Below are 24,013 nucleotides of genomic sequence, written 5' to 3'. Positions count from 1 at the left end.
CTGCCTTTGCTTTCCATTCTTACCATTTGTCCAGGGCAAAAGCCAACTGGGATGGTCCCTTTCCCAAACCCCAGCCGTTTTCTCTGAGCTGAATTCACAGAAGTGAACCTTGGATGGGTGTGGGAACACAGAGTTGCTCTCTACAAACCCCCACATCTCCACTGTCCCTTTGGCTTTTGCCAACACTGCCTGGCACAGCACTCCCAACGGCCTCTGTCCCTCTAAGTGTCTCCTCCAGCTCTTCACTCAGAGACTTTTCCATGATCTTCTGCCCCAGCCCACACATTTCCCTACCACAATGATTAAATCCCTCTTTAGGCTTATGAATACTTAAATGTCAATGATTATTTTTTGTATTTTTAATTACTAGGACTTAACATTTGGCACAGCAGTTAAGAAGCTACTCAGGACACTCGCATCCCATATTAGAGGACCTAGGTTCCAGTACTGGCTTCCCTTTTGATTCCATTGTCTTACTGCTGCACACCCTATGAGGCAGCAGGTGATGACCTAAATACTAAGGTTCTGGCCAACAACATGGGAAACCTGGATTGAATTTTCAGCTTCCAGGTTCACCCTAGCCAAGTCTCAGCTGTGGTATACATTTTGGGGGGTGAACTACCAAATGGGAAAACTTCCTGTCTTTCTCTCTCTGCCTGTCTGCCTTTCAAATAAATATGCATGTGTTTTAATGTAATCATTTAAAAATAAATACTGAATTTCTGGACCTAACAACAACAGGCAAGGCACAGGGGATCATAGAGAGAAAGCCTCATTGCCTTTTCATTCTTTTGTGGAAAACAGGGAAAACAAAGAGCAAACCAGCCTCTTGTGAATGTGGATATGCCAGGGCATACAGAGCAGGAAAGAGAGACTTGGGGTGGGGTTGGAGTTAGTACAGGAGGATACAGCCAGGGGTGGTCACAAAATGGGGAAGGAAGAGTTACACAACCCTCACCTCCTTCTCTATTTCACAGATGATCAAATGTTCCTGCTCCTCATACATTTCCCATCTAATTCCTCAAGCCTTTGTGGAACTATCACCATAAACCCAAGCCAGCAGAATCCTCTCCCTGCCGGTTGAATCCCCATGAATTGCCCAGAAATCCTGCACGCCAGGCTTTCCCCAGTGTTTGTTTCTGTACGCCAGAGCAATGTTGCTCAATGTGCGGTCTGTAAATCAGCAGCACTAGCATCTCTGCGTGCTTGTCAGAGATGCAGAATCCCAGAGCCCACTCCAGACCAGCTGAGTCAGCGTATTTGGGGTGAAATGCATAATCTGTTAGCAAACCTCCCAGGCAATTCAAGTTGAAAAAGCCAACACCACAGGCTGTAGACACCAATGCCTTGTGCACAGTACCTTAATAATTAGTTGCCGATTGGAGTATATTTGGAGGATCCCTGTGTGTGGACACACTTAAGATTCCCAAGAACAGATCCCATATTTTTGATCTTTACTGCCACATCCCACTCTCTTTACATAATTACTCAACATTACATGATGAGCTAGAATAGAACCAGACGGTAGTTTGTTTTTGTTTTTCTTCTCTCTTAACCTTTCATAATTAGAGGTTGCAAAACAACAAGAAAATTACACCGAGCATTGCTAATAGAATGATTTTGAGAGAATAGGTCAGTGCTGTGCTATGTGAGTAATGACATTAGTCTAACAATAATGTAGTTGTATAGCACTCTCTGGTTTTCAGAACACTTTGTGGACATTTTCTCATTTTATCCTCATGAAAATCCTAGGAAGACAAGTAAGCTTTGCTTTTTTCTTTTTGTAAAAGGAGGAGGCAAATATACTAAGAAAATGTAGTCTTTTCTCTTGACTACATACTAAAACTAGAACCCAGGACTTTGAGTTCATAATCCAAGAGGGGAAGGTTTATGTTCCAATCCCATTACATATTTTTTGAGAGTTTCTAGAAACTTACCTTAAATAAATCTTGATTTTATGGTTTCTTCATTTAAATATAGTGAAAACACAACCTACCTTACAGAGTTGTTTTAAGAACTAATTGAAATAATACATGCAGAGCACATAGTATATTGCCTGTACTAAGAAAGGATTTGATAAATGACTGTACTCTTTTTTTTCAGGTTTGTTAGTTTATTTGAAAAGCTGAGTTACAAAAGAAGGAGAGATCTGGTACACTCTCAGATGGCCACAATGGCCAGGGCTGCGCCAGTCTAAAGACAGAATCAAGAGCTTCATCTGAAACTTAGCTGTAGATAGCAGGGGCCCAACCACTGCACCATCTTCTGCTGCCTCCCCTGGGGTTTGGCAGGAAGGTTAATCAGAAGTGCAGTGGCCAGGACCTGAGCCAACACCCACATGGGATGCCAGCATCATCCCAGGCAGCAGCTTAACATCTGAACGACAGTGTTGGCCTGGAAAATAGTTGGTTTCATTATTAATTATGCTTGTATTTATATATCATATGCAATTATTACATGCTTATGGCTATTGTATGACACTCACCCCCAGCACAGTGGCCAGTCCTCCCAATGTAAGTTAGCAAGGATCAGGGTCTCCCCAGTGTCAAAAGGTAACGCTTGAGAAGGTCCTGAGAGGGACAGTGAAGACAGCCAGTCTGACTTTCATGACAGAAAGTGCTCCTTGCTACTCCTCGGCAGATTGCCACTAGTGTGGAAGGTTAGGCTCTCTTTTATGTTCATGGTACTAACCATCCCATCTCAAGTTCAGATTGCCTTGTCATTCCAATCTCAGCCTTCCCTTACATCAGTTTTTACTGGGAAGTTGTTATGGTAAAATTTTTAAATATAGAGTGGAATCACAGCTTTCATCCAAATATAAAATAGATACATGAAAAAAATTTAAGTCATGATTTGAAAATGTAATTAGTAAGGTATTATACAGGCACAAGGAAAGATTCAGCAAGTGCAGACACAGAGGCACTCAAGAATGCCGACATAAATTCATCAAGAGTTGCAAAACAGGAGTTCACAGCCACTGGGCAATAATTGATTGCATTGTGCAAGACACGGTTCATTTATACTTTCATGAGCAAGAACTCATTGGTTTGATTAACAATTTTTTTTGTCATCTACAGAGTTGTAAAAACTGCTCAAACACAAATGTAAAATAGAGATGACCAGGAAAGTTTTGCTGGACCCAGCTCTCTAGCCATCTTTGTGACCCATTTCAAAGTTTTGTTGCAGTCTTTCCTGGCAAGCCCAGTGTGGCAGGAATAGACGTTGCATCTGCATCTCCTTTGTTCCCATCCTTGAGGGAGGCTTCACAGTCCAAATGTGAGGTTTGTGAGTTTCATTGACATTTTGAGATTTGTTTATTATGTACAGCCTTTGCATATACTCCGGGCGAACAGTTATCTTTCTACTTGTTGACTTCTTTATTTAAAGGAAGATTAAACTTATTATAAAGTGAAAGTTTGTTATTGCAAGTAATTTAAAGAAAAATAACAAAAGGAGACTGGAAGGAGAGTGAGAAGTATTGTTATGTTCTTAAAACTATGTATATTAAATGCATGAAATCTGATCTTTTGCAGTCAGGCCCAGGTGAATTTCTCCTTTCCTTCTCTCAATCCCATTAACTGCTTTCTTCTTTCCCAGCAATTCCCATTCTGAAGTTCCACACCCAGCACAGACTCATGGTCCTACCCCTCCTGCTACAAAACCCCATCTCCACCGTGTAGAGGAAGAATTCCTTCCTCCACAGTCCTGGCTTAGTATCTTGCAAACATCAGTGCTCGGGCGGGCTTTGGATGAGGGCATAGGGTGCCTCTCCTTAGCTCAACGGGTTGGGAGAACAAAAGGAAGGAGGAGGTCCTGGTATGTGAGTGAGTGCAGGCTAGGTGGTGCATTTTAAGTTCAGCATCCCCATCATCAAGCCTGAGTCCCTTACCACTGAGCCAACAGTTAAGCACATCTTGCCAAAAACCATTTGTTCCCCTGAGAACAATGCAATCTTGTCTAACTTAAGAAAAAGAATATTTCCATTAACACTCCTTTGGCTTTATCCCTTGTGAAACAATAACCAGGCATTTTTGAGCTGAAGAGCACTGGCCCTTTTCCTAGTTCAAGCTTCCATTCTTGTGTCTTACTTGTCCGGAATGGTGACCCTTGATTCACCTAGCTGCTGTTTTTGTTTTTGCTTACATGGAAGAGAGAGATGCTCAATGGTTCTGACCACACATGTGGTTTGTAAAAATAGGATCTGACATTTTTGGAAGCCAAAAATGAGATCAGAAATTCTAAGGGAAGCATAAAAGAAATAGACCTAAGGTTGAGTGTGGGCTAACAACCTTGAGTCAGATATGGTACGCAGGAGTTGCGGCATCATAGAGAACCTCAGTTCCTAAAATAAATCTCAGTGTGAACTCTCAGCAAGAGGATCTTCAAAGAGGGGAACAATCACACAGGTTCTCCGAGGCACATCCAATACTGTTCATTCTCCCCATGCAGCCTAGTGACACTTAGAGATGGAATTTCAGAGAGAAGTTTGGTTCCCCCAGATATATATTTTTATCATGAAAAGGTAGTAAACTAGTACATGAGTATCTTACCAAGTTTTCTGGTGTGTTGTAGAGGAGCTTTCCTGAGGAAGCTTGGACTATTGAGATCTGCATCAACCACTAAGTAGTTGCATCATCTGAGTTAAGTCACTTGACACCTGAAGTCCAAGCTTTGTCACCTAGAAAGTAAAGGAGTTAGACTAGCTCTCCTTCAGAGCAAACATTGAGGTGCTAAGTTGCTCTCTGATGTGTGTTCACTCAGACTGTTTCAGATAGGAAACTATGATTCCACTAGAGAGGAATGAATCGCACAGATTCATTACTAGGCTTTGCAGGGACCCACATTTTCTTTCCTTATCATGGATACTGCCAGAAAATAGAAGAACACGAAAAAAACTCCCCATTAGCATCATAACCTGAAAGGGGTAGAAAGGCAATTGACATTACCTGGGATGGAATTTCATACACAGGTTGTTTCTCTGTGTTGATGTTTTTGCATGCCGTTCAGAATTAACTAACTTCTTAGGCAATTTGCCACAGTCAGCCTATCACTCCCTCATTCTTTCAACCTCTACTGAACTGTTACTGTTTGACACCGTCTGTGCACCTAATATTGTACCAGAGACATAAGGATAAACAAGCAGTTGAGGTCCCTGCCATCATTGTCCTCATAATCTAAGAGGCATGTGGATAAGTGACTGAGTCTTGGTATATGACATGGGCCCTCATGAAAGTCACATGGGCCACATGGAGGAGCATCTAAACCAGAGGAATGTGTATATTGAGACTAGAGGGAAGAGAGTGGGAGGGCCTGATGGAAAGGCACAAAATGTGCTTTAGATAGATAGCATATGTGATAGTACTTGTGGGTTTCTTGCCAAGCTAATGAAGCTTACGTGCAGTCGTGTGCTAGCATATTGGCTATTTGAAAAAAAGGAAGTGGAATTAATAATCAATGCCATGGAGTCAAAACTACAACCTCCAGAACACTGTTAAGCTTTGTGCCCTTTACTGAGACAAACCTACTCAATGGATCTCAATAGATTTTTCCAGAAGCAATCTCTGAGACAGGAATTTGCATGCAGGTAGCCTGTTTAGAAAGTGTAAGAAACATCCACAGGGGCTGGGAAATTACTTGTGAAAGAGAAGATGGCCAAATAAAGGTTTGTTTATCAAACCAGTTACCCTGATAGGTAACTAGCCCTTAATCTTGCTTTAAAATCGTGGAAAATCAGGTAGTAGTAACCTGAGGAGAAAGGGAGTTGGGATATTTATATAGTTATTGGCTGGGGTCTGTTCCTGGGTGTGCTTTTTCTCATTTAAATACCTTCTTCCCTTATGGGCAGAGTGGCCTTGTGGTTCTTAAGAAAGCTGCAAAATGGGCCCAGCGGCGTGGCCTAGCAGCTAAAGTCCTCGCCTTGAAAACCCCGGGATCCCATATGGGCGCCGGTTCTAATCCCGACAGCTCCACTTCCCATCCAGCTCCCTGCTTGTGGCCTGGGAAAGCAGTTGAGGACGGCCCAATGCATTGGGACCCTGCAGCCGTGTGGGAGACCCAGAAGAGGTTCCGGGTTCCCGGCATTGGATCGGCGTGCACCGGCCGTTGCACTCACTTGGGGAGTGAATCATTGGACGGAAGATCTTCCTCTCTGTCTCTCCTCCTCTGTGTATATCTGACTTTAATAAAATGAATAAATCTTTAAAAAAAATGAAAGCTGCAAAACAAAGACTTGCAGGCAGTAGCAGTTAGGAGTCAGCCAGAAAGCACAGAGAAGACAGACCAGGCGGGGGGTGGGGGGATGGACAGAATACCAAGAGCATCTTGCTTCAGAATATCCCCAGACCTTCTATTTAATTTGCATTTGTTCTTAAAAATTGAGCCGCCAACTTTGTATAAAAATTTCCACCTCACAAAACCTAAAGCTGTTTCCTATGGGCAGCCCTTGCTTACTGAAAATGCAGTAAATATGAGAAGTTCAAAGACGTCAGTAAACTCATAGAGGCAAGGTAGGTAGAAGGAGATAAAGATCAAAAGGGAACCTACGTTCACATGAAGGTGCCATGTTAAGATTAGATTGTTCTGGATTTGGCTGAGATGCACTGATCTATACAGAACTCAGCTGAGCTCCCAGTGGCTTCTCACTTCAGAGACAAGCCTACAGAGCAGCACCCCTCTTGGATTGTTCTCTGGCAGGCTTTTCCCCTGATGAAGAGCCAGAACATAGAAAGCTGATGGAATTGACCGTGCCTCTGTTGCCTGGTGTCCACAATGGTGCATGTCAAATCTCCTGTATTCTGATGGCTAAAGCAATCACCAAAGTCCAAAGTCTGAAGGGCAGGGAACTGTGAAGGTAATAATTCAATCTCCTACCAGAATCTACCCAGAATGTTCATAAAGGGCATTGGGAGGTTTCTGATCATGGAAAATTTTCTCTGTGATTTCTCTCTGTTGCTGGAATTTTTATGAGGATGTGGCAATTTTAGCAAAACATGTAACCCCAGTCCTTTCAATATGAAATGGTTTTATCAAATATTAGCATTCATTGGAGGGTAGTTTTTAAATTTTTTTCCTTTGATTAACTTGTTTATTAAATGACTTCATGCGCAAATAGGCAGACTAACACCTTAACTTCCTAAACCTGCATTTACAGCGTACATACTTAAATCGTCACGTTTTATTGTGTTCCTGAATCTGTTTCCTTACTATTACTCTTTCATTTTAAAACTTATGTTACCTCTGTAAATCACACGAAGAAAGAGGAGTGCATATTTGGCCCCACAGTCGGTACACCCACATCACACATCTGTGGAGTACCTGAGTGCAAGTTCCAGTTTCAAACCCTAACCCTACATTCCTGCTAATACAGATCCGACAAGTAGTAATGATGACTTGAGGAATTGGGTTCTTGCAGCCTACACGAGAGATCTGGATTGAGCTCTTGGCTCTTGATTGTGGTCCTAGTTCAAACCCAGCCATTATGATCATTGGAGAATATGATCACGGGACTTCTCTGTCTTTCTTTCTCAAGCAGTTTTTCTCCAGTTTTTGCAAGTAATAAAAAACGTGATAAAGAGAAGTATCCCAAGATTGCTCAGCCTTGATTGCTCATGTAAATTATCTGGAGAAATGTGTTTTTAATACTTCTGGTAGAGCCTCTAGAGAATATTATTTAACTGTTTGCAATGAGATCAGCTTCAAAATTCTCTGAAGGTTCAGAAAAATCGAATAAATATTGGAAAAAATAGCAAAAGAACCAATCCTATGTGCTAAACAATAGCAGACTGGGAGGTTTTCTTAGAATTATGCTGCAATACCGAGAAGCCAAAGCAGGAAAATGGGCGCAGCAATGAAATATCAGCTTCCAGAATTAAGAAGGGGACTGCTGTTATCCCTGGATGAGGAAGACCAGGCTGCCTTCTCTCTGGAACCTCATATTTCCCTGTCCGGCCTAGTTGGACAGAGAAGACAATTGCCATTTTGGTTCACTGAGGGAGTCTGTCTGGACCCTTGCTGACAACAGTGTGACCATCAGGAATCCATCGTTCTCTCTGCGAAGAAGTTCAACTCACAAGAAATGACACGCATCCTCCGTGTGGACGGGAAGGAATGGAAAGCAAGTCTGGAGTAGTTGGCTGGCTGTCTATAGCTCTCCAGGCCTAAGTTAATTTTTACACAGTTCAGTTTCTTATGTGTAAAACATTGAATCAAAAAAACCTCTGCTGTCCCTCATCTCATCCCAGCTTTTGTTCATGTTTAAACAAGAGCTGAAATGAGACTGAATTGTGCTTTCCTCCTCTTTCTTTTTCTTTTACTCTTTTTTTTTCTCTTGAGATAACAACTTTTTAGAGATGTTTTTGGAGTTTTGTTTTATTTTTACTGGATTCTAATTCGATAACAGGTTTTTTTTTTTTTTTTTAAGCTATGATCAGCACATGGTGGGGTCTGAGTTGCCTGCCATTTGCAAGGTAACCATGGTGACCAGCACATGGTTTCTGATCCATTAATCTTGTTCAGATTAGCAATAATTCCAAAAGGTTCTTCTGCAGCAATTGCTAAGTCATCTTTGCACGTGTATGTATATCTTGTGGTGACAGCCACTCTCTTTAAATGTGTATATTTACTCAGCCAAGAAATAAGACAGACTCGTCTAATGAGGTGGTTGAAAACTCTTTGTCCAAATAAGAAAAATTGCAAAACACAGGAAATGACCAAAAATGTAAATATTTTTAACTGCCGCCCGACAGGAGAATGTGTTCTGCAAACATATGTTGTGTTCTTCACAGAAATACCAGAGAGAGACCATTTACTCGCAGTTTAAAATGTACTTGTCTCAAGCCTCAGGCTGGGGGTTATTATCTGTTGAAGACAGAATTTGAAATCCTTCCGTGAAAATTTTCCAATTAATATTTAGGTTATAAGAATTAAAAAGGATGATTTAAGCTGAATTTGGGAAGACAAATGCTGGCTTCCCAAGCTAGAGCTAATAATGTGTTCTATTTGTCAAGAGTTACTTGGAATTTAAGAACAGCATGGTCCTGCTTAAAACCATGTTTGTCCCACAAAGTACCCAGAGTAAAAAAAAAAGGCAGCCTCATGTTACAGGGTGAATACAGCAGTATTAAACGACCCAAAAATACCTTCCCCATATGCATAATTTTCCCTTAAACTGGCTGCACAAAGTATTATAATTCTGAGTTGTGAAAGATGGGAGTTAAATTACTTTACCATTATTCTTGAACCTTAATTCATACCAGTATAGATGAAATATGTGAAAATCTGTTTGTTTCCTAATTCAAAGGCTTATCCTTCTCTTTTCCAAAGTTTTCCTGAATAAAGAAAAAAAAAAAAAAAAACCTGAACTCATCTTTCATGTGTAGAAAAAAAAAAACCAGCAAAGAACAGGAAAGGCATTTTTCTAAGGCATTTTTTATGATGGCCAGCAGACACATGAGAAAATTCATAGGATCACTAGCTGTCAGAATGGCTATCACACAGAAATCAGAAAACAATAAATGTTGGCAAGGATGTGGATACAAACGTATCCTAATACACTGCTGGTGAGAATGTAAACTAGTACAACCTTTATAAAAGACAGGAGATACCACCATTTGACCTAGCCTTCCCACTCCTGGGAATTCAGCATATAAAAGAATTATCTGTACCCCCTTGTTTATAGTAGCTCAGTTAACAATCACTAAAATAGTAAATCAACCCAGATGTCCATTACACTATTAATGGATTAAACAGTGGTGTGCATACATGATGGAATATTATTCAACCATAAAAAGGATGAAATCCTGTCTTTTGCAATAAAATTGTTCTAACTGGAAGCCATTATGCTTAGTGAAAATTCAGTCCCCAAATTGAGGAATATGTGTTTCCTCTGATTTTCTGGTATTAATATAGAGTACAAAAATGTAATCTAGTATGTTTTAAGAGTTGAGTATTGTTTATAACCTGTTTATAGTACAGGATATTGTATGTACTCTTGGAGAACACTTTTTTCTGCTTGCTATTTGTTAACGTACTTACCTAATGGAGGTATAACACTGTGATTATGAAGTGAACTGAAAGTATTTTATTAAAAAAAAGAATGCTTTCAAGTTTAAAAAATAAAAATAAACATAAAATTTTAAAAAATGAAATAATAGGTAATTGCAAGTAATAGTAAAAAGAAAAAGAGGAAGCAAGAAAAAGAGAAAGGAAAGAAAAGAAAAGAAAAGAAAAAGAAAAAGAAAAAAGATAGTTTTGATGTGATTCATGGCCAAAAAAGTATGTTCCTTTTATGTACTTATATGTATTGGTAGAATAGAGGGAATGTTGTATATGCATGAATGAATTGTGGTAGCCTAAAACCCTATGGTTTACAGTGTCAACAGAAGAGGAAGAAAATATTCCTTTATGCAATCAAAGAACACAAATCAGGCAGCAGGTGCTGGGATGCGTCATTTCCTGACCTTTGCATAAGTCTCTTCTGAGCTGAATAGATATACAGGGGAGCAGTGCAATGAGTTTGCTCAGGTCAGAGCAGTGCTGCCTTTCCTCAGGCAAGCTCTTGACCTCAGGACGCTCAGGAAGCCTTTCCTTCTGGCCACTCCTCCCTTCTGACCCCACACTTTCCTTATTCGACACTTAAGATGCAGTGAGGAAACAGTATTGAGTTCAGAGTTTCTTCACTTTCCTAGTCAGTGGATACAAGCCACATCTCACAGTTGCTAAAGGAATATATTGTTAGATAAGATTAGACCGGTTCTCTCTCCAGATTTCTCTAATAAAATACTCTGTGCCTCTGGGATGACAGGCATTATAGTGCATCAGATGCTTTAATCTCATTTGGAAATCTGTACTTGGTTCAGGGGAATGCTCTGAAATACAGCTCTGCCTCTTAGCTCTTCCCTCTGCTCTCAGGAGGGACAAACAGGCATCACATCACACTGAAAGCTCTCCTGGCGCAGTTGAGAGCTCTTTGCTTTTCATTCTTTCATCAAGTGGAGAACAGCTCCTCACGGCTTTCTTTTCAATAATCCTGGAGGGCTTGACAATTGCTAGTGAGCCTGGTCTCAGGCTCCTCTTTCCCACACATTACAAATCTGTGCCTTCAGGCTTCAGTCATGTGCTTAGCTTTTCAGTATTTCCATGTCTCTCTCCTGATCACAGTCTGGGCAATAGGTCTCTGCACCGTTAATGCTGTACTGTCATTCTCAAATAATACAAAAAGAGGGTAGACTGTAACTTAACTTCCTCTTGTCTTTCTCTCTGGAGGATAATAAATACATTAAATAACCTCACTTCTCAAGCTTCTTCCCCCGTTACTTTCTCGATTTGAAAGACAGGGAGAGAGGGCCCATACTCTGGTTCACTCACCAGTTGCCTACAGTGGCTGGAGTGGACTGGACCTGGAGCTGGAGCACAATCCAGATAGTCCACCTGGGTGGAAGGAACCCAAGGACTTGAGCCATCACCCCTGCTCCCCAGGGTCCAATTAGTTGGAAGCTGGAGTAAGAAGCTAGAACTGGGAATCAGCCTAGGACTTCCAATATGGGAGGTGGACTTCTTACTCAGTAGGCTAAATGTCCTCTCTCTACTTCTCAAGCTTTTCAAAAGTAGCATGGAAATCATGCCTAAGAGCACAGACTTCAAATCCATCCCCTCAGTGTGATATGCAGGTCGGTCAGTCTACCAGCTGCATGATACTGAATAAATGACTCAAACTATCTATGCCATATTTTCCTGAGTTATAGAATGGAGATGACATCTACTGAAGTTATTCTAAGGGCTCCATCAATACAAAGCAGTGACTTGCACAGCAATGAGAATACCTGCAAATGACAATCAATTTAATTATCTGATTGAAGTTCAAAATCACGGAGTTCCTTTGTATTATGATCCATAATGGAGATTTATTTTGAATTCTGCATATCCTTTTTCGAAAATGTCAATCTACTGGCCAGGATTATGGTGTAGCAGGCAAAGCCACTGCCTGTGACACCAGCATCCCATGTGAGTACCAGTTTGAATCCCAACTGCTCTGCTTCAGATTCAGCTCCCTGCTAACAACCTGGGGAAAACAGTTGCAGGTGTCCCAGCTGGGAGACCTGGAAGATGCTCCTGACTCCTTACTTCAACCTGGCCCAACCCTGGCTGCTGTGGCAATCTGGGAATAAAACCAGCGTGGGTGGTTTTCTCTGTTTCTCTGTATCTCCCTCCCTCATTCTCTTCCTGCCTCATCCTCTCTCTTTATAGTTCTTTCAAATACATCTTTCAAAAAAAATCAGTCCATTGTACTAGAATCTTTATATTCATCGGCCTGATATTCTCTTAAAAAAAATAAGACATGAGTATATTAGTTCTTAATATTTCTTTTTAAAACTATCATGGTCCCGAATTTCCTAAACCCGAATTATGTGAGTTCTTTAAGTTATTGTGAAAAGAGAAAATGATGCTTTTATGTGATACATTGTATATACAATGACCAACCAGATCTGTTTGCCTACAACTGAGGGACTTTTCAAGATGCTAGACTTACTGCTAAAACCAGAAAAGTTGGGCAGTCCCGGATGCTTGGCACTCCTTGCTGAAAAGGTATAAGAAGGGTGTAGACCTAGGAAAAGGAAGAAGCTATAGCAATATCAATTGCATTAGAGACAAAAGAATTCTTGGTACACCACTGTTCCCTGGATTTTTGACTCATGTAATACCCTGGTGAGTATCTAAAGGGTGAAGCTGCACTGATCTAATTAATTCTAAATGTCATGCATTTGGGTTTCACTTTTTTGTTATTTTTGTCATCATTGGGATCTATTTCTTCTCCCTCTTACTTTATGCTGCTCTGCTTTCTGCTGACAATTTCATGCTTGTTCTTCTTCTTTAAGGTCAACTCAAATCAAAACATACTCTTGGGATAATGCCCAGGTTATTCTGGCTGGCAACAAGTGTGACATGGAAGATGAGCGGGTCATCTCAACCGAGAGAGGCCAACGTCTAGGAGAACAGCTTGGTAAGATTAAAAAACTAATTAACGAATTAATAAGAAAACTTGGTAATTATTTATAACACCACATAGAGTCCCTGCTAATTGTCAGTATGGGGTGTTATTTATTTATTGTTTTTTAATTTATTCTTGGAGAGACAGATTTACAGAGAAGAGAGACAGAAAGATCTTGCATGCACTGGTTCACTTCCCAAAAGGCTGCAGTGGCCCGAGCTGAGCTGATCAGAAGCCAGGAACCATAGATTCTTGTTGGTTTCCCACATGGGCCATCCTCCTGCTTTCCTAAGCCACAAGCAGAAAGTGGATGGGAAATGGAGCAGCCAGGACAACTGTTGGTCCCCATGTGTGATCCTGACATTTGCAAGGGGAGGATTACCAATGGAGCCATCACACTGGGCTCCAAAGAGGGGTTTAATGAAAAGGTTTTCAGACAGTGGAAGACAATAAGCTGTCTGTAAGTGATCAGTGCATCCCTTCCTTCTTTCTATGGCATAATTGGAATTGCAACACAGTGTCATAAGCAAAATGTTTCCCAGGATCTTAATCATAGGGCAGGTGTTCAAATTCATATTGCATGGGGAACATGAGTTATACTTGGTCTGTTAAAGTCGTGTGTTTTTTTTCTCTATACACATAATTGTATGTGAAGGGAGTACTTCTTTTATATGATTGCTGTTGTTCCCAGGGTTGCCTGGCAGGAGGGTGATGGCCAAGGTGGATCTAGTTCCTGCTCTAGGGATGTCATTAATAAGCCACATATCATTACAAACCTCTTTGTGACCCAGTCTCCTCATTCCTCAGAGAAGAATCTCATGCCCGTGCCAGTGTACCCAGATCATTGTAGATAATACATGTGAGTTAACAGATTTGAAAGAGTTTCAGAAGCAGCAGAGCCATCTCAAACACTCTTCTACGAGGGACTCTTCAAAGCGGTAGTGGAAATGCGTATCATGAGAAAAAAGATTGCATGAATTTCAAGGTTTTTTTTTTTACACAAAAATAAGCTTATTTTGATTCCAATTTTCCAAGCAATTTTCTTTTAAGATTTTATCTGTTTTTATTGAAAAGGCAGATATACAGAGAGAAGGAGAGATAGAGTAAAAGATCTTCTGTCTGCTGGTTTAATTCCCAAGCTTCCGCAACAGCTGGACCTAAGCTGATCCAAAGCCAGGAGCTTCCTCCAGGTCTCCCAATGTAGGGCCGGGTCCAAGACTTTGGGCCGTCCTCGACTGCTTTCCCAGGCCACAAGCAGGGAGCTGGATGGGAAGTGGAGCTGCCGGGACACAAACTGGCTCCTATATGGGATCCTGGCAGTTGCAAAGCAAGGATTTTGCCACTAGGCTATCGCACCAGACTCTTCCATGCATTTTTTTTTTTTTAACCACCTTGAAATCTAAAGAGAAAAATGCCGGAGAATTTTAGTTCAAAGGAGCAGTGCATGGTTGATTCAAGACATTTTGGTTGAGCAACTATTACATGCCCTGGGTTATACCATAAATCATGCAATATACAGAAAATGTGATCTGCAGTCCCAAGTTGCTGTCAGTCAAGTAGAGGGCTTAGAAATACAAACAGGAGTGCAGCAATAACAAGACAGAAAAAACAGGTCAGTTTTGTGATGCAGTAGAAGGCCCATGTCAGGAGGAAAGCAACAAGGAAAGAGGCAGACCCAAGGAGACAGCACATTGCCAACAGGAACTGTAGGACAGGAGGCAGGCACATAGCAAAACTAAGGTGACACCTAGGGAGAGAATGTGTAGAAATGAGTATAACCACCAGGAAGAAGTAACTTTTTTTTTAAATTCTTTTTTTTTTAAAGATTTATTTATTTTATTACAGTCAGATATACAGAGAGGAGGAGAGTCAGAGAGGAAGATCTTCCATCCGATGATTCACTCCCCAAGTGAGCCGCAACGGCCGGTGCGCGCCGATCCGATGCCGGGACCAAGAACCTCTTCCAGGTCTCCCACATGGGTGCAGGGTCCCAATGCATTGGGCCGTCCTCGACTGCTTTCCCAGGCCACAAGCAGGGAGCTGGATGGGAAGTGGAGCTGCCGGGATTAGAACCGACGCCCATATGGGATCCCGGGGCGTTCAAGGCGAGGACTTTAGCCTCTAGGCCACACCGCCGGGCCCGAAGAAGTAACTTATAAAAAGAGAGAGATCATGTGGGCTAGATGCAAAGATATGGCTTGAATGGCGCTTTTTGTAAAGTGTAGATATTAGATATTAGAGAGGCACTATGAATTGAAGTGGAATGTAGACATTGAAAGAAATCGAATTGGAAGATTAGGAAGTAGATTAGTTAAAAGCCAACATAAAGCTACAGAAGTCAGTTGTGGGTTTGGAGAACAATTTTAACCCTGGAAGTGAAGAAGCTGGAATTCTTTTTAGCTGCTGCTTCATTTTTTTTTCCCCTGTGGATCATAGTAAATGTTGAGTAATTCTTAGCATTGAGGAGTCTTACCTTCAAAGGGAACTATTAAATATATCTTGACAATAAATTGCTGAACTTTACCATTGTCTATACCTACAATCACATATATACTTAAATAGAGGAATGATGTGACTGTTGGTGACTTTTAAGTTAGGACCTTCAGTAAGAACTACACTCAATTAGCAACCCATGCATTCACATGGGAGGAGAGTGAGCATGAGAACAAAACAGATGTTGCACAAAACACATTACTTTTGGGGCCCGGCGGCGTGGCCTAGCGGCTTGAGTCCTCACCCTGAACATGCCAGGATCCCATATGGGGGCCAGTTCAAATCCCGGCAGCTCCACTTTCCATCCAGCTCCCTGCTTGTGGCCTGGGAAGGCAGTCGAGGATGGCCCAAAGCTTTGGGACCCTGCACCCGCGTGGGAGACCCGGAGGAGGTTCCAGGTTCCTGGCTTGGGATCGGCGCAGCACTGGCTGTTGCACTCACTTGGGGAGTGAAACATCGGATGGAAGATCTTCTTCTCTGTCTCTCCTCCTCTCTGTATATCTGCCTTTCCAATAAAAATAAATAAATCTTTAAAAAAAAACACACATTACTTTTACTACATCAGATTCACTCCATTTTCTGTCTTACTTTTTGTAATGATAGTCTCAACTCACCAAGCTGATCCCCTGCTAACCCAAACCACTATGCTGAGACTTATAAACCCTACACACTACCTGCAGTGCCATGATGCACATGGCTAGCAGAATGTTGAACTTGTAATTATTGCTGGAGGACTATACTACTGTAATAATACAAGAGAGAAGGGTAGGAAGGACAGGTGGGGAGGGAAATGGGGAAAACCCTATGTCCACAAAACTGAATCATGGGAAATAATACAAATAATTTTTTAAAAACCACTTACGAAGTGGATGGTTTTGGGGATTGATTTGGTGTTGTGCTGCACAGATAAGCAACGCAAAGTCTCCATCAGTGGTTAAGTCTCTCCCTGTGTAATCTCATAGCTGAGCTGCAACCTACTCTGAGCTGCATAGTTCATTACACTGTTCATTGCACAGAAAGCTGTAACTGAATGATCACAGGAACATTTGTACTAAACATTCTTTTTCAAAATACACACATACACACATACATACACACGATAGAGTTACAGAAAGAGAGAGGTCTTCCACTCCAGATGACCACAACAGCTGGGGCTGGGCCAGGCTAAAGCCAAGGGCTTCATCCAAATCTCTCACAAAGGTGACAGGAGCCCGAGCAGTTGGGCCACATTCCACTGATTTTCCCAGGCCATTAGCAGGGAGCTGGAGTGGAAGTGGGTCAGCTAGAGCACGAATTGGTGCTGTCTGGGATACCGGTGTCACGGGCGGTGACTGCCCTCTTCACCCCAAATCCTCTCCGCCCAAACACTGTTAGAGCCACTCGTCAAAAACCTGTCCATTAATGTCTGGTCTCATTGCGGCTGGTCTTCAGCTGAAAGCGTTTATCTCCTCCGTTTGTGGGACTTCTCACCGTTCTGTTACTGTAATAATATTGTGGGAAAGATCTGGAAATCTTGACCTTTTGTTAGTGCTATTGGTATCTTAGAAAGGTCAGAATGAAAATAGTGTATCCCCAAGGAAAGGGAGAAACAAATGGATGGACAAAGTAGCTTCCTGAAACTAACTCTTCCTTTCCTGTATTTTCTTGACTAGCCAGGCTTATGCCACTGTGATGGAGGCTGCAGGTGAGGGGAAACAATAATATAGGGCAGAAAATGCTAGGCGGTTGTCATTTTACCTCTAAAAATAAGCCTGAAGGCTTTTTCTTCAAAGAGAGAGAAAAACAGATTAAAACTAAAAATTGTTCAGTGTGATTGGTACAAAAGAGCAGAGAATCTGACTCAGTTTTTTTTAGTGCTTAAGCAAATTACTTGTGTACTAAGAAGATTAAGTTATGGAAGGAGTGCTTAATATTATAGAACTACATCAGAAGGGTGACTTTTCCTAGAACCCTCCCAACAGCCAGCACACATACATGCTTTGCATTCTGCCACATATGTGAGAAGAGTCCTGAAACTGAGAGGCAGAAATATTTTATCTCCCTGTGCAAGTTCTTCCAATGGGTTTTAATTGATTTTTTGCTCTCTCTTCAGTGAGACTCAACAGTCGTCATAGCAACCACTGCATGTGCATTTCTAGAGAGTCATTTACCTCTTTTAATGTGCTTGTTCTCATGACTACACACACTTCTACGAATGATCAGGAGAGACCGTGTGTATAAAAAAACCCTCATAATCTAAATGTAAGGTTTTACAGGTCTTTATTTTTAAATTAACTGGCGAGAAGTACTATCACACACAGAGGTTAGGCATTTTTTTAAGGCTATTACCACTTCTCAGCATATGGCTCATAGAACTGTTCTATCAGTCTGCTTATAATCAGTTCTCCATTGTGGATGTTCTATCCCTGTAATGTTTGCTCATCCCAGTGAGGATATTTGATGGAACCAAGTTATAGCTGAGCTCTTTAAAATTCTTGTATGGCAAAAGCCCTGGCCAATCCAGTTTAGCTTGCATAGCATTTATTAAATGCTTACAGTATGCCAGGTGCTGGGAATATAATGGCAACTAACCCTGCCATCTAGAAATAGTATTAGAGAGCCTGAGACAGATCATGCAGATGAGAAGCACGGTTCTCACTGGCCTTACTGTTCCTGGCCATTTGACCGTATTGTATGTCGCTCCTTGCCACTTTGACCACTGTGACATTGGGCTAGGCTGTCTTGTCCTGTTCTGTTTCCTTGGTAGCCTCCTTTCCTCTTTCTGTCTCTTGTACATTGTCCCTCTGTACTTGGCCCATAGTTCCTCTCTCTTTACACCCTTCCTTGAATATGCACATCCACTGCAAGCTTTTACCTCTCTGCATACTAACACTGTCAGATCACATCGCAGCCATGAGCACACCATCAAGTTTTAGCTGTTCTCTCCACCTGCCAGCTGTGCCTGTTCAACTGTGCATATTTATGGTTGAGAGTGATGGGCCAATGATCTGCAGCCATATTAGCTGTGGTTTCCAGTACATATTTATAAAACCCAATTAAGACTTGTTGCATTTGAATTCTTAAAGTTGAAGCCTAGGAAACTACCTTTTTAAAAACTTGACTTCCAGGCCCGGCTAAAGTCCTTGCCTTGAATGCACCAGGATTCCCATATGGGCGCTGGTTCTAATCCCGGTGGCCCCACTTCCCATCTAGCTCCCTGCTTGTGGCCTGGGAAAGCAGTTGAGGACAGCCCAAATCCTTGGGACCCTGCACCCGTGTGGGAGACCCAGAAGCAGCTCCTGTCTCCTGGCCTCGGATCAGCTCAGCTCTAGCTGTTGCGGTCACCTGGGGAGTGAATCAGCGGACGGAAGATCTTTCTGTCTCTCCTCTCTGTGTATCTGACTTTCCAATAAAAATAAATAGATCTTTAAAAAAAAAAAACATGGCTTCCAGATAATACTACATTTTAGAGTGCTAACTTCCATGGTACAGAGTATTTGGAGAGAAGGAAAAACTGTGCCAGACTACATTGTCATAGTTTAAGTTTTAATTGTAAAAGCTGTTAAATGTTAAATGAGAAAAATGGGAGATATAATTAAAGATATATAGTTTCTAAAAGTAGAAGTAATTTGCCTGGAAATAGGAATAAAGAAAAAAAAATGTATGAAGGGTAAGGAACTTGTATTGCCTTCAAGTTCTAGGTGGAAAAGTACTTGAAACACTTTGATAAGCTCTAAAACAGCAGGAAGTACAGAAACTCTAAGTTTCTCCGAAATGCAATCAAATAAACAAAGACTGTAGATAAATTAAAATAGCTTCTGGAGATAAGTGATTTATCATGAATAATTAATTGATAAGAACCACTTTTGAAGTGTGTCTGGTTTTCATTAGCGTTTCTTTCTAGATCAAATAGCAGCTAATATTCCCAGTTCCTCTCCATTCAAACAACTGTCCTAATTTACCCCACCCTCAGCCCCTGTATCTTCACCTGTCCAACAGAGAAATCCCATGCGCATTTCTGCCAGCTAGAAAGGACACATAGACATTGCCATCTTCCCACACAGTACAACTTTCCTCACCTTCTACTTCCATGTAATGATTTTTTTGTATTTTGATTATGCATGTGGCAAACATTTATTAATACTTACAGCAATATAAGGGAACTCATAAAATATCGGTCTCTGTCATGGAGTTTAAGGTGTAGTGTATCTATGAGAAATATTCTCACATATCAGGAATACTTGAATAAAACAGGGCTGGTAAGTATTAATGTGAGTGTAATGAAGGGTGAAGAAAGGACATATAGTTATATGAATGGATGATTATTTCTCTTTGGGGAATACAGAGACACTTTGTGTGTATGTGTGAATTCTGAAATATATTGGTTTGATAAATGCTAACCTAATTTAATACTAGCCTCCATGGGTATAGTATATACTCTTCCACATCACAAAATGCGTTCATAAAGCCTGTTACCTCTGGAGGTGAGAGATGGGTTAAGATAAATCCAAGGAGGCAGATCCTCCATGGTTAATGAAAGGAGTTTGGATTCTGTGGGAGATTTCTACTCCACCAAGGGTAAGAGCAGGGCCCACTGACCATGTTGCCTCACACCCCTGGGACCACTCTCAGAGACAAGAATACTGAAGTGAATGAAGCATCGTTGTAGCTAAGCCTGGAAAGTCTTACCTCCACCTCCTTAATTTCGGTGGCCATGCTTGGGTTGGTTTTGTTTTTTTGTTTCTGTGTTGTTCAAAGCCACTTTCAGTGCCAACTCCAGTGAAAGGCAGCAGCTGCAACAGGAAGTCACGCGGTCACGGGGATGCTGCCCTTTGGCAGTCTTTTTTTTTATTATTATTTTTAATTCGTTAATTACATTGTATTATGTGACACAGTTTCATAGGTACTTGGGTTCTCCCCACCCCTTCCCAAACCCTCCCACCATGGTGGATTCCTCCACCTTGTTGCATAACCACAGTTCAAGTTCAGTTGAGAGTCCCCCATTGCAAGCATATACCAAACATAGAGTCCAGCATCTTATTGTCCAGTCAAGTTCAACGGCTTCTTAGGTATATCCTCTCTGGTCTGAAGACAGAGCCAGCAGAGTATCATCCCAGTCAATTAAAAGCTCCAACATACCATCAGCAAAAATTTACATCATTATGGAATTAATTGACATAGTAATGAGTAACCAATATGTTAAAAGTAAATGCGAGTTCTTAACCACTTTCTGTGTCCACCTCATTGACATTTCAATTTTAGTTTATACACAACATAACATGTTATACATAACATCATATCATCTTAAATTAAGGCAAACATGTGGTATTTAACCTTTTGGGATTGGCTCATTTCCCTTAGCATTATGGTTTCCAGTTTGGTCCATTTGGCCACAAAGAACTGCATTTTGTTTTTTTTAATAGCTGAGTAGTATTCCATGGAGTAGATGAACCATAGCTTTCTTATCCAATCCTCTGCTGATGGGCATTTTGGCTGCTTCCATGTTTTTCCTTTGGCAGTCTTGTAGCCTCACCCTACCAAACACATTCTTTTTATAGTTGGTTTTCCACCAAAGTAAAGTAGGATATCTTTGCACCTTCTCTTACTACTAGACTCCACTTCAGTCATCAGACCTTTAGCCCATCAACCTGTTCAGAGAATCGCTCTTTAATGTATGTAGTTGTCTATCAGTGTACAGGAGGATACTGAGCTGTGTGTAGTGCAAAAACCATTTAAACTATGTTCCTGAACCCCACAATTTTCCAGCAATACAGGATCTAGTTAAAGATGCCAGAAAATGACCCGTTCATTAATAAGAATAAATTCGCTTAAATGCAATCTTATTCAAACATGTAATTTCTAATTTCAAAACATTCCTGGATTTTCTGGAATTTCCCCAACTAATAAACTAGAAAATAATTAGCCACCCATCCTTTGCCTTCTTTTAGAACAACAAAGAAGAAGAACAACAAAAATATCCTGGGAATTCTTGGGTGCTATGAGCTTTAAAATTTTACACTGAAATACTTACTGTTGATCTGTGTAGCAATTTCTCAGTATCTTTAGAATGTTGTTTTGGAAAATTGTTATCAGGGCTACTTAAGTAAGTCCCTTCTTGAATAATTGGAAATCAAGGAATTGTGGAATGTGCTTTTTACTATGGCACTGAGAGAAGCCACCCCAGACTGCAGGTCTGAGAGTAGCAGAGATGCAGGAGTCACCATTATGACTCAGAACTTCTTCCTCAAGAAATTCAAATCTGTCAAGACCAAGGCAATGGCTTGGAAGAAAAAAGTAGGAGGAAGGATGAATTTAGATTAAGGGCTTTCAGCATTGGCTGCACATTTCAACAATAAAGGAGGCTTTGTAAAAATCCCAAAGCTGGGCCTGGTGCGATAACCTAGTGATTAAATCCTTGCCTTGCATGTGAGCACCAGTTCATATCCTGGCTGCTCCACTTCCATCCAGCTCCCTGTTTGTGGCCTGGGAAAGCAGCAGAGGATAGCCCAAAGCTTTGGGACCCTGCACCCTCAAGGGAGACCCAGAACAAGCTCCTGGTTCCTGATTTTGGATCAGGTGAGCTCCAGCCTTTGTGGCCACTTGGTGAGTGTATCAGTGGATGGAAGATCTTTCTCTATATATATCTACATCTCCAATGAAAAATAAATAAATCTGTAAAAAGAAAAAAAAGAAAGAAAAGAAAAGTTGGGCCCGGCTTGCTAGCCTAGCAGCTGAAGTCCTCGCCTTGCATGCACCAGGATCCCATATGGGCACCAATTCTGATCTCGACAGCCCTGCTTCCCATCTAGCTCCCTGCTTGTGACCTGGGAAAGTAGTTGAGTATGGCCCAAAGCCTTGGGACTCTGCAGCCACGTGGGAGACCTGGAGAAGTGTGTGGCTCCTGGCTTCAGATTGGCTCAGTTCCAGCCATTGTAGTCACTTGGGGAGTGAATCATCGGATGGAAAATCTTCCTCTCTGTCTCTCCTCCTCTCTGTATATCTGACTTTCCAATAAAAATAAATAAATCTTTAAAACAAGAAAGAAAAGAAAATCCCAAAGCTGGAGCTATATCCTAAGCCAATTTAATTAGAATCTGTGGGATGAGATCCAGACAATAGTAAATTTCTTTTTAAGGCGCACATTATTCCAACATTTATATGTGATAAGGAATCTTTGATCTACAGGAAAGGAGAAGAAATTAGCCAGAGCGCCTGCATAGAGAAGCCATCAAGTTGCCTCCTTGCTGGGCAGGGCTGCTTGATGCACCTAGGCTGATCCCCATGTGGTCTGAGGGTACACAGAGTCTTAAGAGGGCTTTTGAAGATCATAAAAGAATATGAGATTTTGTGATAAGCATAATTTGTGGGTCTGATGAGGATTTAGAAATATCCACTTGGAATTGTATAATAATCCACTTGGCTGAGATAAATGAGCGAAAGCCTGTCTTCCAAACTGCAATGAGGTCACGCCAGGAATTTATTACTTTCTGGCCACAGGAGTTTGATACCTCAAAATAGAATTCAGCAGAACATTATAGGATTTCCTGCATTCATTCGTTCCATTTCGTCCATTCATTTGTGGTTTATACATTCGTTCATTCAATATCTTTGAACACCAGGTACTGAGCAGCCATCAGGAGTAAAGACACAGTGCTTTACTACTGCTAGTGAATGTCAAAACCCAAGGAGCTTAAAGTGTGCTCTAGAGGGACACAGAAACAATGACTCTTAGAAGACAGGATGTAAATGCCATGGTGGAAGTAAAGACCTAGTGTTAGAGGGGCTCACGCGAGGAAGATTATCCCCATCGGGAGGCCCCAACGAAGCTTGCAATGGAGACATCTGTGAGCCCAGCCTCAAAGCATGAGTATGACACAATAGGTGGACAAACAGGAGATGGCCCCCTAGGCAAAAGAAATGTAGACCTGGGGATATCTAAGTGTTGGAAACCTGCCACATCCCAAAGGGTCTTGTTTGAAGAACTGTGTAACAGAGACTTTGTCATACACATCCTGAACAGTTAGTGCTGAGCTCTAAACTTTGGAGCAGGCATTTTGGATTTCATTTTAGACCAGTTATCCTTGCAGTGATCTGCCAAAAATGGAGTATTTAAGATCATCAGTTGTAGCACATGAAGAAAATATTAATGTCTACTTATTTATCAAACTAAACAAATTTTATTATTTATTTTGATTACATAATAATCCAGTGGCATATTATAACATAACTCTTCATATGTTCATATATTATAGCAGTTGTGAACTTTTAAAAAAACTACAGAAATGTACAACCCCAAATTTTTTAAATTTATTTATTTTTTTCTCTACTTTTTTTTTTAATAATTATTTTGCATTATGTGACAGTTTCATAGGCTCTGGGAATCCCCCCATCCCTCCCCCTCCCCTCCCCCCTGGTGGATTCCTCCACCTTGATGCAGTATTACAGTTCAAATTCAGTCAAGATTCTTTCCTTGAAAAAAATATATACCAAGCATAGAGTCCAGCTACTTATTGTCCAGATACAACCCAAAGTTTTTGCAGAAATGAATGGGAGGGG

The 24,013-nt window shown here is 41.2% G+C and overlaps 1 protein-coding gene across 2 annotated transcripts in view; it reads left to right on the top strand.

Annotated features, from left to right (window-relative positions):
• The window catches only part of RAB3C (RAB3C, member RAS oncogene family), a 225,871-nt gene that overhangs the window by 187,219 nt on the left and 14,639 nt on the right, over positions 1–24,013 (top strand). For both annotated transcript variants that reach the window (XM_058680137.1, XM_004583715.2), the window contains exon 4: positions 12,873–12,997. In XM_058680137.1, the coding sequence (XP_058536120.1) occupies positions 12,873–12,997 (125 nt within the window). The remainder of the gene's footprint in view (positions 1–12,872; positions 12,998–24,013) is intronic.

The sequence above is a fragment of the Ochotona princeps genome, chromosome 23 (assembly GCF_030435755.1).
Source record: "Ochotona princeps isolate mOchPri1 chromosome 23, mOchPri1.hap1, whole genome shotgun sequence".
In the NCBI taxonomy this organism is placed as follows: domain Eukaryota; kingdom Metazoa; phylum Chordata; class Mammalia; order Lagomorpha; family Ochotonidae; genus Ochotona; species Ochotona princeps.
The sequence above is the reverse complement of the archived record's forward strand: the minus strand, read 5'-3'. Positions and strand labels throughout refer to the sequence as shown.